At 42.8% G+C, this 20309-nt stretch overlaps 1 protein-coding gene across 1 annotated transcript in view; it reads right to left on the bottom strand.

Annotated features, from left to right (window-relative positions):
- Ilk (integrin linked kinase) overlaps positions 1 to 20309 on the bottom strand; it is a 220664-nt gene that overhangs the window by 30600 nt on the left and 169755 nt on the right. Inside the window, exon 8 of the mRNA XM_080283683.1 lies at positions 5988 to 6118. Within this exon, the coding sequence (XP_080139809.1) occupies positions 5988 to 6118 (131 nt within the window). The remainder of the gene's footprint in view (positions 1 to 5987; positions 6119 to 20309) is intronic.

Here is a 20309-nt window from a genome sequence, read left to right as displayed (position 1 = left end):
GTGGTTTGTGAAGTGAGAAGGAGATGCAGGGGTGTACAAGGGACAGAATCGTGGAACGATGAGGTGAAACCAGCTGTGGAATAAAAGTAGAAGGTATATAGTGAATGGCTAGCAAGTAGAGGTAGGGGAGAAGATGAGAGAGAGAAGAGAGAGGCATATGTGAGCAGGAGAAGGGGAGTGAAGAGATTGGTGAAGGAGAGTAAGAAGAAAGTGGATGAAGAGTTTGGGAGGAATCTGAGTGTGAAATGGAGGAAGAGTACAAAATTGTTTTGGATGGAGGTAAAGAAAATAAGGCAGTGTTAAAGGGGAAATAGTAGGGGAGTGAAAGATAGGAATAACAGATTGTTGATGGAGGAGAGAGAGAAATTGAGGGGATGGAAGGAGCACTTTGAGGATTTGTTGAATGTGGAGAGTGAGAGCTGTGCGAGTATAAGTGATTGGGGAATGGCCAGGAGAAGAAGAGGTGAGAGGAGGGAGGAAGAGATCAGTAGGGTGGAAGTAGTGGAAGCAATGTAGAAAATCAAGATGGGAAAGGCCACAGGAATTGATGGAGTGTGTGGTGAAATGTTGAAGTATGGGGGTGAAATTGTAGTGGAGTGGATATGGAAGTTGTGTAGATTGGCTTCGGAAGAGGGAAGGGTTCCAGAGGACTGGAAATCAGGTATAACTGTTCCTTTATACAAAGGAAAGAGGGAGAGAGAAGTATGTGGTAACCACAGGGGTATTTGCCTTCTTAGTGTGACTGGAAAAATATATGGTAGAATACTCACTGATAGGGTTAGGCATATGACGGAGGAGCTAGTTGGAGAAGAACAAGGGGGATTTAGGAAGGGGAATGCGTGTGTAGATCAGATATTTGTTCTAAGATGTTTGGTGGAGAAGTATTTAAAGAAGGGAAAGAAAGTGTATGCTGCCTTCATGGACCTGGAGAAGGCTTATGACAGAATAGATAGGCAAGGTATGTGGAAGGTATTAAGAATATATGGAGTGGAGGGGAAATTGTTGAGTGCCATGAAGAGTATGTACGAAGGAGCAAGGGCCACGGTGCGAATGGATGGTGAGCTGAGTGAGTTCTTTGATCTCAATGTGGGACTGAAACAGGGTTGTGTCATGTCTCCATGGCTGTTTAATATATACATGGATGGGGTTGTACAGAAGGTGCAAGGTAGGGCAGTGGATGTGGGGGGTGGCTCTAATGAATGAGGGTGAGATGTGGAAGATTCCAGTGTTGCTGTTTGCTGATGGCACAGTATTATTGAGTGAAGATGAATGGGAGTTGCATAGTTTGGTGAATGAATTTAGGACTGTGTAGGAGGAGGAAGCTGAAGGTTAATGTAAACAAGAGTAAAGTTATGGTGTTTGAGAGGAATGAAGTCACAGAATGTACAGTGAGGATGGATGGTGAGGACATGGAGAACGTGAGTGCATTCAAGTACTTGGGTAGTGTGATGAGTAAGGATGGAACTTTTGGGGATGAAGTGCTTGAAAGGGTACAGCAGGGAAGGAAGGTTGTTGGTTCACTGAAAGCAGTGATGAGCAATAGGGAGGTGAGTATGGAAGTTAAGAAGTCACTGCATGATAGTACTGTGATCCCAACCCTGACGTATGGAAGAGAGGCATGGACCTTGCTAGAGGGGAAGAAGTCAAGAGTGAAAGCAGTGGAAATGAGTTACTTGAGAGGAGCATGTGGAGTTACATGGAGGGACAGGTTGACGAATGAAGAAGTGAAGGAACGTTGTGGGATGGAAGTGGATGTGGTTTAGAAGATTAGGAGAAATAGAGTCAGGTGGTTTGGACATGTGGAGAGTATGGAGAATGAAAAACTGACTAAGAGGGTGTATGTAGGTGAGATGGAGGGAGGGAGAGGGAGGGGAAGACCGAGGAGGAGGTGGAGGGATGGAGTTGAGAGGTATATGAGGGAGGGGGGAGTGAGTTGGGGGGAGGGTAGGCAAATGGTGGGTGACAGAACGACTTGGAGGCGTTTTGTCTGCGGCCACCCTTTGCGGGATTAGGGGATCGGGCTATAGATAGACAAATTCTTTTGTATCACAGCTTGTCTCACCTCTCCATCCCACCATGCTGTTCCCTGCTCCCCCTTATGTCTTCTCTTTACCTCACACACCACCTCACATGCAGCACAGATTTCTTCTGTGAACATCTTGCACACACCTTCCACGTCCCCCATCTGCTTCAAATCATGTTTACACTCAATCGCTCCTCCAGTTCTCTCTTATACTATGCAATCTCTGTACCCTTGTTGTATGGACTATTTCCTCCTGTCCTACCTTCCTACTATTCTTCCACTACACTTGAACCTTGACTTTCACCACAACCAAGTGGTAGTCTGAAAGTCCACTCCCTCAACCTTTATATGCTCTTGCATTCATTACATACTTTTTCATTTTACCATCCACATACACATCATCAATCACTGCCTTCTATTCATTATATTCACCATCCACCCTTCTCATCACTCACCACGTATTACTCAAGATCATTTTGTGCCTAAAGAGGGTACTGGCTATCACCAACCCTATCTCCGCACAGAAGTCCACTAGAGCACTGCCATTCTTATCCACTTCTGCAGGCACACCCCACTCACCAACTACTCCATCCACCTTCACTATCTATTTATTTATCTATTGCCAGACCCCTTAATCCCATAAGGGATGGCCACAAACAAATCGCCTCCATGTCACCCTATCCCCCGCCATTTCATTGCCCTGCTCCCAGCTCACACACCCCTCTCCCACATACCTTTCCACTCCATCCCTCCATCTCATCCTTGGCCTCCCCTTCCCTCTCCCTCCCTCCACCTCAATCACATACACTCTCCTCGTCAGTCTCTCGTTCTCCATCCTCTCCATGTCCAAACCACCTCAGTGTGTTTCTCCTAATGCTTCCTATCACATCCACATCCACACCACAATGCTCCCGCACTTCCTCTTTTGTCAGTCTGTCTCTCCATGTGACTCCACATGCTCAAATAACTAATTTCCACTTTCTTTTTTTTCTTTTTTTTTTTTTCCTTTTTTTTTTTTTTTTGTCCAACTCTGGGCATAGGCATCACAGCCTGCTTCCAAGGCCCAGTAGTCCTACATTCCATACACTTCTACATGTCACCACTTCGGCGCCAACACCCACCGTCCATATTGAATACATGCTAGGGCTGTCTCATACAGGACTGGTGTATTGGTATTAGCGGGGGTATTTTTATGACATGTCGGTGGGACTTCTGGTAGATCAGTAAAGTCTGCTTTTATTAAATTCAAATCCTTAAACTGTTCCCTGCCCCAGCGGGGATTTGAACCTGGGTCCGGTAGGAATGCAGGCCGCCTCTCTACCGACTGAGCTACCGCCTCCTCTCTTACTCTTGACTTCTGTCCCTCCAACAAGGTCCATGTCTCACTACCATACATTAGAGTTGGTATCATAATACTGTACTGTCATGTACTAGCTTTTTCATTTCCATAATCACTTCCTTGTTTCTTATCACTGCTCTCAAGGAACTAGCAACCTTTCTTCCCTGTTGCATCCTTTCAAGCACTTCACCCTCCCACCTTCCATCCTCGCTCATCACACTACCCAAGTACTTAAACACACTCACATTTTCCATTTCCTCCTCATCCAGCCTCAATGTACATTCACTGACTACTTTTCCATTCATATCTCCAATCAGAAACTCCTTCTCATTCTTCTCAAATTTCTCCATGCATGTTTGCAAATTTGCCCACAACTTTTCTTTCACTCTGCTTGCACGATCTTGCATTAGCACATACACACACACAATCACCCACATCTGTAATCCTACTTTCAATCTTACCAACACAATCCTTGAACCACCTTTTCCATATGCTTATATTATCTTTACATCCCTTGTGCACTTCAGTGCATACACCCTCTTTTGCCCTCATTCTCACCTACTCCCACAATATATACCCCATTCATACTCCCACTCACTCACACTCTTGCCACTCAATCTAATGTCAGAACCTAACCCCTTATTTTACTTGAAAATATAAGTCACGTTTTAGCACAAACTTGATTCAGCATGAGGTTCTCCATAACCTATCTTGTGTTATAAAGAGACTCTACTTTATCCCATTTTACCTAACTTTCAGTCTATTTACTTAACCAATAACCTTCAAAAACACAGACATATCTATCAGAATAATAAAACTCACACTCTGCTATCACAATGGTTTACAAGCGTATATATCCCAACCACTGCCTCACGCCACCTACTGCATGATAGGCCATGATCTGTGGCATACATGTATTTTATTTATCAGTCATAGGAGAACAATGTGCCTTCAATTATGATCTTGAGTTATCCTCAGACAAATAATGAATACTAAACATTCATCCATTATCATCATCATCTAATTCTGTGTTGTCCCATGAGAAATGTAGGAGCCCGGGGCTAAGCAAGTTGGTCCTGACATTTAACATACAAGTGACCAACCTCACTCATCCCTGAGAGGCATTAAAGGGCAGTAAACCCCAACCATCCCTTGGATATAAACCTGCACAGGGTCAATCTGACTGGAGTACCTTATTATCCACTAAACCACCGGGCACCATAATTTTTTTGTATGGTTACCATCCAGTGTAGGAAATGGTTTCCTGGTGTACAGGAAACCATCTGCCTTGTTACTCAAGTCACCTGTACACAAAAAGAAGAGGAAAGAATGAAGGAAAGAAAGACAGAAGAGGAAGGAAGGAAAGAAGGAAGAGAGGAAAGGGCAGTCACCCATGAGCAGCACTACATCAAATAAGTGGATGGTGAGCGCCCCTACCTACCACTAGTGAACATTGATCATCATCATCATCTAATCCCGTTTTGCCCCACAAAGTGCATAGGAGCCCAGGGCTAGGCATGATGATCCTGACATTTAAAATGAGAGTGACCAGCCCCATTCATCCATAAGTGGCATTACATGAGCAATAAACCCCAACCACCCCTTGGATATACAGTACACCTGCAGAGGCTCAATCCAATTGGAGGGCCTTAATTATCCACTAAACCACCAGGCGCCATAATTTGGTTATATGGTCACTATCCAGCATAATAAATGGTTTCCTGGAGTACAGGAAACCATTTGGCTTGTCACAGTGTAGAGTCACCCATAGGCAGAAGGAAGAGGAAAAGAAGATGGAGTGTAGAGTCATCTGCAGGCATAAGGAAGAGGAAAGAATGAAGGAAAAAAGACAGAAGAGGATGGAAGGAAAGAAAGAAGAAAGGATAGGGCAGTCACCCAAGAGCAGCACTACATTGAGTGAGTGGATGGTGAGTGCCCCCACCTACCACTAAAAACACCAGTATATAATACTGTAGGGGACACTGGAGCACTGGTGACCTTCAATTAAAAGGTACAGTGTAGTCCGTGTTTCCACCAAATAAGAGGCAGGAGACACGGAGCAAATCAACCAAGCTGATACACAAACAGGGCATGATGAGTTGGCAAACAAGGGCTGACATGCAACTACCAGACAGTATACAGGAAAGGTAATCTTTCCATGGGGATGATTGGGCATGTCTCGTCGAAAAAATTTCAAAAGGGTATTTTTTCGCGCCAAGAATTAGGATAAACAGGAATACAGATCTGGTTAAAAGGCTTTAGACCAAAACATGGTGATTCAGAGAAGGAAATACATTGGCGGTTGATACCAAGGGTTCTCTGTAGCCTATGCCTTGACACATGTTCTTTCACTTTACCTGGTCCCAAAATCTGTCTTCTTTTATTTTTTACACAACTGTCATTACATAATGCATATGCACCAATCAGAACCATTTTCACCCTCTCAAATTTAAAGCTGATATACTAGTATATATCACACATATATTGTACCATGATTCAATATGGTCATTATCACTGATTTCTCTGTCACTCATCAGCCAACAAACCAGCTCCCTCTTGATTCCATCTACAAGTGCTATAAGCCACAGCACTAGTATAATACAATGTGTACATCAACACCAGTACCTTCATGCCAGCCTCCATAGGGGTGTATTCTGCAAAGGGCACCTCTCGTGTGGCCATCTCCCAAAGTGTCACTGCGAAGCTCCACATGTCACTCGCCTTAACGTTAAGATCCTTTGGCTTTTTCAACAAAGCTGTTGATGAAAATGGGAGGTAAGAGATACTGTATCAACAGGATATTTCAAGAAAACGATGATCATGATGATTCCAACTCTACTCTGCACAAACTACAGGGGTGGGTAGGACTAAAAAACAACTAAAGAAAAAAGCTTAACTGCATGAGAACAACCAATAGTTCTTGTGAGATATGAACTACTGTATTAATTCATTCATCATTCATTTTCAAAGCTTATGGTAAATAAAATACACATTATGCACTTACTATGATTAATTCTCATAAAGTTTGTGATGTAAAGGCTGATCTATTAACAGTCAAGTTCCACAGACTGTCTTCCCACATATTCATTTACCATCTCAGACAATTTTCCTACTGGTACAGGCAGTGTCTCTTCCTACCCTCAAACTCAATCAAATACAGTAATCACTATAATATCCGGACGCCCAATAACCGAACATCCCCACTACCCGGACATAATCGTCCTGGGATCCAACATTCCCAAAATGGTCCGAAAACCCAAAAATATAAAAAAATAAAAACGATTTTTTCCCGTCCGTAATTTGAACTTACCGCATGCGCCGCGGGAGAGCATTGTTTTGGCGCGTCATTCCTCTGACGTCCGATAGAGCGCCGCTACATCCTCCCCACTTCCCGCCTGTTTCTCACCGCGAGTGCACGCTCGTCATAATGGCTGCCCACGTGATCGCTTTTGTGGTGGTGCCCTACCTGCTGCAGGGCCTCCTGCTGCTCTCGGGCCTCCTCTTAGTGTGTGTGTGATGATGGCCCCGCCACCTGAGAAAAGGAAAAGAGTGGTGTTGACTCTGGAGAAGAAGAGGGAGATATTGGAGAAAGTGGATGCGGGGTGGTCTTCTTCCCGCATTCTTCGCGAGTTTAACCTGGCCCGGTCTACTTTGTTCGATATCAAGAGGTCCCGAGACAAACTCATGCAGTACACGGCTGACTTCTCGTCGAGAAGCAAACGCAACGTGGAAAGGAAGGTTATGTTTACCCCCAAGTTTGCAGAAATCGACCGATCCACGTTGATTTGGTATCGACAATAACGTGCTGCTGGTGTGATGTGCTGCTGGTGTGATAGTACGTGGAACGGAGCTGAAGGCTGCTGCTGAGAAGTTCGCCAGGCTTCACGATGCCCTAGACTTCAAGGCATCCGAGGGTTGGCTCTATGCGTTCAAGTTGCGACATGGCCTTACCAACCGTAAAGCACATGGCGAAGCATTGGACGCTAACAAGGATGGAGTTGACAAGTTTCGGCACAAGGTGAAAGGCTTCATCGACAGGGAGGGCCTCACTCTCGGTCAAGTCTACAACGCTGACGAAACTGGCCTATTCTATCGTTCGCTGCCAACGAACACTCTAGCCGAGGAGACGGAGAAGTGTGTACCTGGCCGCAAGCTTTCCAAGGAAAGGATATCTGCTTTGTGTTGTGCCAGTGCTAATGGCATGCACCGGCTTAAGCCCGTTGTTGTTGGCCGCGCAAAGCAGCCTCGGTGCCTTCGTGGGGTGATGGCTGTCCTTCCTGTCGTCTGGTACCATTCTTTGAAGGCATGGTTCACAGCTGTGATCTTCAAAGACTGGTTTCACCGTCACTTCGTCAAGGAGGTCATCCATTACCAGACGAAGACACTGGGAATCCCGCGCGACCAGGTAAAGGCTCTCCTTCTACTCGACAATCCACCTGCCCACCCGTGCGACAAGGGCTTGGTTGCTGAAAATGGCCGTATTAGGTGCATGTTTCTGCCACCTAATACGACTGCTCTCATCCAACCAATGGACCAAGGAGTGATCGTGGCAACAAAGCGCCTATACCGTCGGAAGTTCCTGGACGAGGTGATGGTTGTTCTCGAGGACGAGGACGAGCGCAGGGAGGGACGCGACACACGAGGCAAGCGGACTTTGGAAAACCTTTGCCGCTACAACATCAAGTCTGCGCTGTACAACTGGGCTAGTGCATGGAAGGAAGTCCCTGTGAAAACTCTGGAAAATGGTTGGTCTCGTCTGCTTCTCGGAACGGATGTGGAGTACAATTTTCTAGGGTTTGATGTGGATGACTTCCATGCACGGCTACGTACGCACGGCGACGATGTAGATGTGGACGATGTTCGTGAGTGGTTGGATGACGACAAGGGCGATCCTGGGTATCAGACGTTGTCTGATATCGAGATCGTGTCTTCGGTTGCAGGTGTCACTACCGAACTTGAAGATTCCGACGAGGAAGGCGACGATGATGCGGACTCCTCTCAGCAGGACACTACTCCAGCCATCCCCAAGCTGAGCGCACTCCAGGAACATCTAGAGTTCGTCCTAGACTACCTGGAACACCAAGACTGCAACAGGGAGATGGGGCCTTTGGGACTCATGGAGGAAGTGCATGCTTTCAGGCAGCGCATCATCAATCGTCAGAATCGTCGGTCATTGCGTCAATCAACCACTGACAGTTTTTTCAGGCCCGTGACCCCCGCTGTGCCCAGCCCTGGCTCCACTCCGTTGCCTCCCCAAGACAGGCCCTCATGCTCCGAGCCACAGCCCAGCACATCAGCCACAGTGGAGTCACCGCTCGAGGTGAGTTTGCGGCTGTCTTCAGAGTCGTCTGCAGTGGGTACGCCATCACCACAACCCAGCGATGCACCCCTAGGTCACCTGCCAGTGATACTCTCGGACTCTGACAGTGAATAAACAGCAAGAACTTCTCCACTAGACCACACGGGAATTTTGAGTGTTGTGCAGCGAAAAAAACAGTGTGTTGTGTTAAGGATCTAAAGTTGTGAGAGAAAAGACTAGAAAAAAATTTAACGTAAATAGACTTGTTTGTTTTGGCTTTGGAAAATGAAAAGAATGGGAAAAGTTAAAGTGCAACACTTAGTAAGTTACAATGGAGCATTATTTAATGAAAAGAATGGGAAAGGTTAAAGTGCAACACTTAGTAAGTTACAATGGAGCATTATTTAGACAAAAGTGCACACTGTGAAGAGAACGGACTTCTGTGTGTTATTGACTAAGTTCAGTGCAAGACTTCAGGAATAGTGTACTGCAAGTGCTTCAGGAAATCGTTCTTACTGTCAGAGTACGAGAGGAGGCGGTTATTCATCGAGGTGGCCATGGACTTGCTGTACGTAGGCAGAATGTTTCATACTGTACTTTTTTCCATACTATACTTACCTCATTTCACTCTTTATTGTCCTTTATTGGTGTGAATAGGGTGTTAGTAGCTATGCATGTGCAGTAGGAATGTGTTTTTCTGAGTTAGGCTAGGTTAGGGTCCATAAGTACCAGAATGTTTATTAATGTATGAACATACTTCTAAACCCTCATTTTATGTTTCTTTTGCATTTATTTCAGTCATTTATGTGCCTTATTGGTGTGATTTGGGTCTTAAATAGGTGCTATGCATGTCCAGAGGGAGTTGTATAGGTGTTTCTCTGAGTTAGGGTCCATAAGTACAAGTCCATAAGCTGGGGCCCAATATCCGGACAAAACCAATAACCAGACCTACCTATGGCTCTATTACGTCGGATATTGGAGTGATTACTGTACATTTTCTCAGTCAAGCACTCGCCAACACGCAGTGACTCAACTCGTCTTACAGTGCAGATACACATAGTGAAACAGTGTTCAAAACATGCTGCAAGCACAACCATGAACATGTTTAAAAGTTGTTGAAGCACCATTTTCACAGAAAAGCTCATAATACTGTTCGGAAACATGTTGGTAAGTAATCCCTCTATTATCCAAATGGCCACTGTCTGAACAAGCCACTACCCTGACGCTGTGATCTGGCTGTTCAAAACCTTTATTCATACATTCTTCCACTTTATCGGGACAAAATGCTGGCGTCTGGGTGGACATTATGATTACGCAAAAATTTCCGTCCGGCCGGGTGGGAATAGCCCGGTGGCACTGCCCTGTCTGGCTGGGTAGTTTACCTAGCATCCACTAGAGACGTCCCCCTTGGTCATTCTCAGTTCTTGCGTGGCAACTGTGTAGTGAAGAGCTCCTCTCGGAGAGTTGTTCTGGCGGCACACCTGATGGCTTTTGTGATTGTTTCCTACCTGCTTGATGCCTTGTTATTCCTTGGATGCCTCTTCCTCAGGTATGTGGTGATGACCGCTCCACCAGGGAAAAGGAAGAGGGTAGTACTGACTCTGGAGAAGCAGGAGATCCTGGGTATGACTGATGCGAGATGGTTGAATCATAAGTGTTGACTCTGATTTTATTCTAGCTTACTGTGCTGTACCATGATGTTATTTTCTTTACCATGATTTTATTCCATTTTACCATTATGTTTTGCATGCCAAAGGCATTTTTCTTGTGTAGCCATTTTTTTTCATGTTTTTATCATGTCAATGCAGGGTATAACCCTGCAGTGGTGACTGCTTGTCTGTGGTTGATGGGTCTGCTTGACTAAAGTGTGTTAAAACAACACGAAGTGTTGTACGATGTACTGTAGTAGCCTTTTACATTGGCTTTGAAAGTTAGATTACGTACGAAGAGGGGCCAGGGAAGAATTCCACTATCTGGAAGAAGCCATTAGCTGGACATGCCTTTGGCTCTATCACGTCAGATAATCGAGGGATTACTGTACTGATGTTGATGTTTCCTGTACCAAATATGTAGTACAGTAGATCATTAAGTAATCCCTGTACTATCCGGACACCCACTTTCCGGACACCCCACTTACCGGACACTGTGGACCTGAACCTTCAGATTAAAAAAAAAAAAAAAAAAAAAAAAAAAAAATCCCTCCCGTAATTTGAAATTGTCGCGCGGCGCTGAACAGCTGTTTACACCATGGCCCCTTCACCCCTTCCTTCCTCTCCCCGTCCCCTGTAAGGGTTGCCATTTGGTATTTTTCATTACCAAATGTGGGCCAATTTCGTAATGAAAAATTCGTTTGGTAATGAATCAGAATAATGCATTACCAAATGGATTTTTCACATGTATGAGGATACACAGGATGGAGATCGTGGATTGTCTGCTCTCTCTGATTAATTTGCTAGCCTACATAGTGTGAAAATAATCAACATGGTGTTAATTATAAGGAGAGTGATTACATGTATTTCCACTTGTATATATAATTAGTGAAGAATAAATGCTAGCTTTAAGAATTTGGTAATGAAAAGTTAAATTTGGTAATGAAAATTGAGGAGTTTGGTAATGTGGCTGTTGCGATCTGGCAACTATGTTTCCCCATCACCAATACTCCAACAGTTACTACTGAACTTCGATCGCGAGTGGTGCTTATCGCAGTGGATGCTACACGTGCTACCGTATTTCGCGGCATATAAGACGCACTTTTTTGTCTCAATTACCTTAAAATATCCCCATGCGTCCTGCACGTTAGACTAAGGCAGGTTAGTTAGGCTTCACTGAGAAGAAACTCTTATAAAGATGATCATCTCAATGCTTAGCAACCACAGGTGTTTTCTACAGTATGCAGACTTGATTTTATTTTTAAAAATAATATACACTAGTGTGTATATGCAGCAGATTTAAGAAACACCCGAGATCAGAAACACATAAAACTTTCGCGGGTTTGTTTACAGCTTAACTGGCTAACATCGTGAAGATATTTAGCGGTTTAGCAATTTAACAGTTTAGCATCCGCACTATTCCAGCAAGCTAACGTACATGATCACTGGTGAACTGTCTGCTAACCTTCTGAAAGGCAATCATGACCACTTTGCTTGCCATCCATTCACTAACGAGCAAAGCAATCATACTGGAGAGATGCTGGCTAGTGAAACTGCCAAGTCATCAAAACAGACTTTCGTCACGTATGGAAATACAGTAACCCTAATTAGGTCAGTTACTTTTGTGACATTTTGTGAGTGTATATATGCGGCAGATATTAAAACACGCAAGTTCAAAAACACAAAGCATTCACGGTTTGTTTTCAGCTCAACTGGCCAACACCGTCAAGGGGTTTAGCGGTTTAGCAACTTAGCAGTTTAGTGTCTAGCGTACACCCTACTCTAGCAAGCTAACATGCTCACTGGTGAACTGTCTGCTAACTTTCTGAAAGGCAATCATGACCACTTTGCTTGCCGTCCATTCACTAACTAGCAAAGCAATCATGCTGGAGAGATGCTGGCTAGTGAAACTGCCAAGTCATCAAAACACTTTCGTCACGTATGGAAATTCAGTAACCCTAATTAGGTCAGTTACTTTTGTGATATTTTGTGAGTGTATATATGCAGCAGATATTAAAACATGCAAGTTCAAGAACACAAAGCATTCACGGGATTGTTTTCAGCTCAACTGGCCAATACCGTCAAGGGGTTTAGCGGTTTAGCAACTTAGCAGTTTAGTGTCTAGCGTACACCCTACTCTAGCAAGCTAACGAAGTTACAGCTTCACTTTTTCAGCTAAGTGAAGTACTTTAGCAATGTCTATGCAACTCAGGGCACACCCAATTGCAGTATTTTGTTATGAAAATAAGATAAAATTCACTGAGTAGCATAACTGATGCAATATCTGAAATAGCAGTGCCTGACGGGCATTCAAATCAGCGTCCGCCATTTCTGCTGTATTCTTAGCAGACGAAGCGATCAGAATGATTGACAACGTTCACTCTCTGCATCTCTGCTGCCTAAGCAAAGCTCTCATGATCGGCAATGGGGATCATTTAGGCCGTAACGTCCAAATTTGTAAGGTTAGGTTAGGTTGTAAAATCGTTTGCCATTTTGGACGTTACGGCCGAAACGACCAGAATCCTAAGGTGTAGGTGAGAGTTTGGTGTGGGTGTAGTTAAGGAAGTAGAAGTGGGAAGAGTCAGGCAAGGGAAATGATAATCCGCTTATTATAATCCCTTCAGCCCAGCAATGTATTTTATAGGGTAGTTTATTCATGCTCGCCATATGATTTTATTCAGTTCAGGAAACATGTACTGAGGAGGTTAATGTGGGCTGTATCAAATGCCCCAAGTCTGAATGTCGCCTGTGCTCAGTTAAAACGATTGCCAAGTTAAAATCGTATGAAGTGTGGTATAAGCAATTCAATGGATGGTACTGAGGACCATTTACTGTATGAAAGTGACAGTGAAACAGTGATGATGACTGAGGTGATGACTTCCAGTGATGCTTCAGGACTCGGGGGAAGTAGTGATGAATTCTCAGGATTTGAAGACGAGTGAAATTTTCACCATGTCAGTAATATGAAGTGAATATAGGTTTTAGGTGATCATGACAGATGCAACCATGGAAAATTTAGGATCAATGGTGCTGTATACCTTTAGTCTTGCACTGACGATGTTTGGATGAATAAATTGTTTGAGATGTTTCATGTCCTTAAGTGATGATATTTATATTGAACAACCAAATACATTTTGATGTTTTTGGCATATAATAAAGCCACTGGGTACTCCAAAACGGACTGATGTAAATGTTTCAGAGGCGAGCGAATGTTGCATGTGGTGTGTACATGTGTGTGTGTGTACCATAGCAACTAGGAGGCAGCAGTGTTAAGACCAAAAATGGATGTTTTCACAGTACTCGAATGTTTTGAGATGGATGTCAGTTTTTAGCAAATTCTGGTAAGAGAAATATGCATTTTTAATTGTTGATGCTGCAAGGAAAACAGCTGACAGTAAGGGAGTGATACTGGGAGAAGAGGGTTGAGCCAGTTGTCTAGCGCTTGGGATGCAGCAGTGTTGCTAAGAGATAGTTTCACCATTCTCGACATGTTTTGAGATGAATGTCTGTTTTTAGTAAATTGTGATCAGTGAAGAACGTATTTTTAACTGTTGATGCTGCAAGGGAAACATCGCTGACAGTGAGGAAGTGATACTGAGAGGAATGGGTAGAGACTGCTGTCTAGCGACTGGGAGGCAGCAGTGTTACTAAGGTGTAACAATGGATGTTTTCACCATAGTATGTTTTGAAATGAATGTTTATAGTAAATTATGATCAGTGAAGCATACATTTTTAATTGTTGATGCTGCAAGGCAAACATAGCTGACAGTGAAAGAGTGATACTGAGAGAAGAGAGTAAAAACAGCTGTCTATCCTGTTCCCAAGCAGCCTTGCTATATTGAACTTTGGTTGTAAAATATTGTAATTTGTGTATTTACAAGTGCTGCCTTTTTATATTATTTGTGGAGGTAATTACAGGTTAGTTAGAGTGCATGATTAATGATGGTAGTCGTCTGATATTGTGCTTGAGTCAAGGCAATGTGAGGAAATTCCGTAACAGGTGTGGACTATGACGGGGTTCTTTTAGGATAAATGAACTGATGTGAACATTCATTGTATTTTATGTTTTCATCAGTGAATGAAAGAATAGAGTTTATTGACTTCATTTGTGGTTTTAAATTCATAAAATATTAAAAACAGTGTTTAGATCAGTTTACTGATACATTTTTATCAACAAAGTTGAGATGGCCTCGTGGTTTGAAGTCACGTTTTGTTAAGATGGGGTTTTGTTTTCTCTTTTCCTGTATCATTCTTTGTACATAAAAGAAGAAACTAAAGGATGATGAGCAGTACTGAATAGATTCTGAAAGGTGAGTGTTGTATCTAAGTGATAGTGGCTCATATCAGTCACATTTTGTCAAGAAGGGGCATTGTTTTCTTTTCCTGTACCATTCTTTGTATATAAAAAAAGAAACCAAAGGCTGATGATCAGTAATGAATAGATTCTGAAAGGTGAGTGTGTATCTGTGTGGTAATGGCTCTTATCAAGAAACCTTACTGCAGTCTTGGTTGGGGCAAACTTTTTTTTCACAGAACTGCCCTGCCAGAATTAGGGTGCGTCTTTCACAATGCTGCGTCTTACATGCCGCGAAATTGGTAATGAAAATTGAGGAGTTTGGTAATGTGGCTGTTGCGATCTGGCAACTATGTTTCCCCATCACCAATACTCCAACAGTTACTACTGAACTTCGATCGCGAGTGGTGCTTATCGCAGTGGATGCTACATGTGCTAATTTTTTTTGTGAATAACCAGTGAATAAACTGCAATACCTCACCAGCAGACCACACGGGAATTTACAGTGTTGTGCAGAGTTAAGAAATTAGAATTTTGAGTGCAAAGGGTTAATTGTGGAGTGCAAACTGGCCGTTGAAACTGGTGTGGTGCAATTAACAATGTGCAGAGTTAAACAATTATAACACAGTGCAAAGAATTACTGTAAGTGCAGCACAACACTGGATTACTGTCCGTGCTTCAAGAGCATTTTCATCACTGCCAAACCCTTAAGAAGGCGGCCACAGACGTGCTGTAAGTACCTGGCTGAGGTACAATCACTTCTAATTCCTCATTCTTTAGTTCCTTTTCGTTTATTTCATGCTTTATGTCCATTATTGGTGTGAATAGGGTCTTAAATAGGTTTAAATAGGTGCTATGCGTGTCCGGTTGGGCATTATTTAGGTGGCTTTTAAAGTTAGGCTGGGTTAGGGTCCTTAAGTACCAGTCCAGCACACGCAGGTGCCCACTTTCTGGACGGGACCACTTTCCGGACATGCCTTTGGCTCTATTACATTGGATAATGGAGGGATTACAGTATTACATAGGGTGAGTCTGTTTTTCTTCCTCTTCCTCAGTGATGGATGTACCCAATATTGGTGTGTGTTTAGCTTTCTGTAGAAAAATACAGCTTGTTCAAACCCCTGTGAGCATACATCCTCAAAGTTGGTTAGTGAAGGGCAATGCCACAGACACATGCAGTCACCAAGTCAGTTTAAAAGAAGATGAAACCTTTACCTCAAACAATATCATCAGACACTGCTATGTAGATGCATGCAGCATGCTCAAAAACACGATTCTAGTATTTTTACAATATGCCTGTGGCGATGCTTCAGGCAATGTTAAAGGCATGTGAGTCTGCACCCTTAAATTATTTCAATACAAAATCAGTCTGATAGCAAGATAAAAACTAAGCATTATGGCACAATACCAATACGAACACAAACATGAAAGACAATGATAAGGCATAACTAGTCAACTTCCTATCCGGTAGGCAAACTCAAGAACTCAATCAAAATGAAAATTCACAGTTCAGAATACTAATAAAGTGTTCCACACAGGTCAGCCCTCTCATCCTCACTTTTTAACCATTGCCTTAACAATCTACCAACCCCATCTTCCTCTGTACAGTACTGACCTATACTGATGACCCAGTAATAGATTTAAAGTGCTTCAGCAGCAGACCAGCTCCACATACACCTACACTCACTAGAGCATTGACTTACACTAAACACAATTACTACATCACAAACAACATTATCACTCCCTTTACTCCACATAGACATAAATCTCAAATACACCCTCATCACCCTCTAACTAGTCACTCCCTTTAAGGGAATCCAAAAATTTTCGACTTACTTGGGATACATGCAGAATTTTTTCTCGAGACACAAGCAATATCATCGCAAAAACATCTCACAAATTCAATGCCCTGAAAAGACATTATCTTCTGACAAAAGAAGAAATAAGTGAAAAGAGTTTCCATACTGTTCATCTGAATAATGGTACATTATACATGTCCAACCTGTGCCCCCATCTTAATGGGCACTTTAAGAACAATTAAAGTACAGGATATACAAACACCACAAATACAATGAGGAGCACCTGCGCCAAGAAACAAAAGTACTCTAAATCAAGGATCGTACAGAACATGAAAAGTAAACTGCACATCATTTCTCCAAGGGAACCATCCCACCCTTGTAACTTATCACCTCACATCACCCCTCTCCACCATGCATGCACGCACGCACACACATATGTGCGCGTCCATGCACACACACACACGCACACACACACAAGGCACCGAGGAGACCAGACACAAGCCGCCACCGCTCCATACACGGTCAACTTGGCCAGTGGCATTACCTAAATTAGTATCTTTATATGAGTCAAACTCTGTACCAGGTTAGACTAAATGGTGTTCTAAAAAAAAAAAAAAAGCAAGACTTGTTCAAACAGAAAAGAAAAAAATTAGAGTAAGAATGCAAACAATCAGCTGATCGTTTGTTTTGTCTACAACTGCCCCAGGCAATGTAGGTGTCATATGTGCTTTTAGAACTGCAAAATGACCACATACTATAGTAACACAAATTTGGAAAAGAAAAGGGATAAAAGTAGAAAGCAGGACGATGATTTCTACCAAGAACTGGTTGAAATGGAGACTCACAATAAACTAGTGGAACGAGTACACAGGCTAGAGATGGCTTTTCAAAATGAGATTGATGAAATTAAGAAACAGATGCACTTGGAAAATGAAGAAATAGAAAAATTAGGAAAGGAAGTCAACAAGAAAGACACAACCATAGATGAAATGACAGTAGAGTTGGGCTCACTTAGGAGAAAAATTAGTGAAATGGCAAGTACAGTAGTCAACCACGAGAGTATTATGGAAGAGTTCAAAAATGATACAGAGACAATTAGGCAAGTAAGCAGTCTGACAGACCAGAGCAGTGATATTGAGGAGAAGATAACACAGGTGAATGAAGCTGTGCAAAGCTACAAAAATGATGTGGAAACCACTTATGCTGAAATGGTGAAAGTAAAGAAAGACTTAGAAACAAGGGTGGAAGAAAAAAGCACTGAAAAGGAAGTGAAAAGAATAATCCAAAACAATCCTAAGTTAGTCAGAGATTCAGTAGATATTAACAAATCTATAGTAATCACTGGTATAGAAGAGGAAGAAGTAAAAAACAAGATCTCAAGAGACAAAAAGGAGATGGCAAATGTAATGAGCATATTGAGAGAAGTATCAGAGGAAATCTGTAGTAAAGACCTAGGGGAACACAAAAGGTTAGGGAAATATGAGAGAAGCAAGTCAAGACCCCTAAAGGTAACCTTCCAAAGTGTAAACACCGTGGAGTAGATACTAAAAAATGCAAAGAATCTTAAGGAAAAAGAGGAGTTCAAAAATATATGGATAGAAAGATGCCTAACACAAGAGGAACTGGAATTACTGAAAGAGAAGAGGGAGGAAGCAAAAACAAAAAATGAGGGAAGATCAGAGGAGGAGAAGAACACATTTTTTTACAAAGTAATAGGATTGCAGGTATGAAAGTGGTACATAAACAGGAGGGAATAAAAAGGAAGAAGGTAGTAGAACCAAGTCATGACAAGTATATAAACAAAATGATTAAGTTGATGTACTCAAATGTGGATGGAATGGTATCTAAATTATTAGAGATGAATGATTACGTCACAGAAAATGAACCACATATAATATGCCTAACTGAAACAAATTTAACACCAAGGATATCAAATGACATCCTAAACTTAGAGGAATATAATATATGGAGAAGAGATAGGAACTTAAAAAAAAGGAGGAGGAATTATAATATTAACTAAGAAAAATCTAAAAGTCAAAGAAACAGAACTAGATATACCCTTACAAGTAGAACTGATTGCAGTAGAGATCAATACATCTGAAGGGAAAGTAACTGTAGCCAATTTGTTCATGCCACCCAAGTCAAACACATGGGAAGGAGACGAATATGAGGACTTGGCAGAGAATACAATTCAGAGTTTAAGATCATTACTACATAAAATGGAAGAGAAATCAGAAAGAATTATACTAACTGGAGATTTTAATACAAATATAAATTGGAATACTCTAGATATAATAAGCCAAGAAAGCTGTTGGGACCAAAAGCTCCTGGATCTTGTGCAAGAGTTTTTCCTAACGCAACATGTAAGGGAAAGCACCAGAAAAAGAGGACTCGATGTACCCTCAATGCTAGATCTCACATTTACTAGGCAAGAAAACGATCTCTATCTATCTATTGCCAGATGCCTCAATCCCGTTTGGGGTGGCCACAAACAAATCGCCTCCAAGTCGCCCTGTCCCCCGCCATCTCACTGCCCTGCTCCCAACTCACACCCCTCTCTCTCGTATACATCTCCACCCCATCCCTCCATCTCATCCTCGGCCTCCTCCTCCCTCTTGGCCCCTCCACCTCACTCACACCCTCTTCGTCAGTCTTTCACCCTCCATCCTCTCCACATGGCCAAACCACCTCGGTGTGTTCCTCATAACGCTTCCTATCACATCCACATCCACACCACAACGTTCCTTTATATCCTCATTCGTCAGCCTGTCTCTCCATGTGACTCCACAGGCTCCTCTCAAATAACTCATTTCCACTGCTCTCACTCTTGACTTGTGTCCTTCCAGCAACGTCCAAGCTTCACTTCCGTATGTTAGAGCTGGTATCACAATACTGTCATCTAGTAACTTTTTCACTTCCATGCTCACTTCCCTGTTCTTATCACTGCTTTCAAAGAACCAGCAACCTTTCCTCCCTGCTGTATCCTTTCACGCACCTCACCCTCCAAACTTCCATCCTTACTCATCACACTACCCAAGTACTTAAACGTACTCACATTTTCCATTTCCTCACCATCCAACCTCGCTGTACATTCACTGACTTCACCTCTCTCGAAGACCATAACTTTACTCTTCCCTACATTTACCTTTAGATTCCGCTTCTTACACACACTCCCAAAGTCATCCACCAAGCCTTGCAGCTCCCCTTCGTCTTCACTTAACAACACAGTATCATTTGCAAACAACAGTACAGGGAGTTTCCAAACACTGCCCTCTCTCATTAGGGCCACTCCAACATCCACTTCCCTATCTTGTACTGTATCTCTTTTATAACCCCATCCATATACAGATTGAACAACCATGGAGACATGACACATCCCTGTTTCAACCCAACCTTCAAACAGAAAACTCGCTCACTTCACTATCTACACGCACTGCAGCCTTAGCACCCTCATACATACTCATCACAGCATTCAACAACTTCCCATCTACTCCATATATTCTTAATACTTTCCACAATCCTTGTCTATCCACCCTGTCATAGGATTTCTCCAAATCCATGAAGGCTGCATACAACTTCTTTCTCTTCTCTAGAAACTTTCCCACTAAAGATCTAAGAATGAATATCTGATCTACACAATCTCATCCCTTTCCAAAGCCTCCCAGTTCTTCTCCAACTAATTCCTCTGTTACTTCCCGAACTCTGTCAATAAGTATCCTAACGTATACTTTTCCCATTACACTAAGAAGACAAATGCCCCTATGATTACCACACACTTCTTTTTCCCTTTTCCTTTTGTACAAGGGAATAATTATAACTGACTCCCAATCCTACGGGACTCTACCTTCCTCCCAGGCCAATCTGCACATCATCCACATCCATTCTACTACTATCTCTCCCCCATGT

Source organism: Coenobita brevimanus, chromosome 98, assembly GCF_032717465.1.
Source record: "Coenobita brevimanus isolate Jiangsu-jjx chromosome 98, ASM3271746v2, whole genome shotgun sequence".
In the NCBI taxonomy this organism is placed as follows: domain Eukaryota; kingdom Metazoa; phylum Arthropoda; class Malacostraca; order Decapoda; family Coenobitidae; genus Coenobita; species Coenobita brevimanus.
This window is presented reverse-complemented; position numbering and strand designations above follow the sequence as displayed.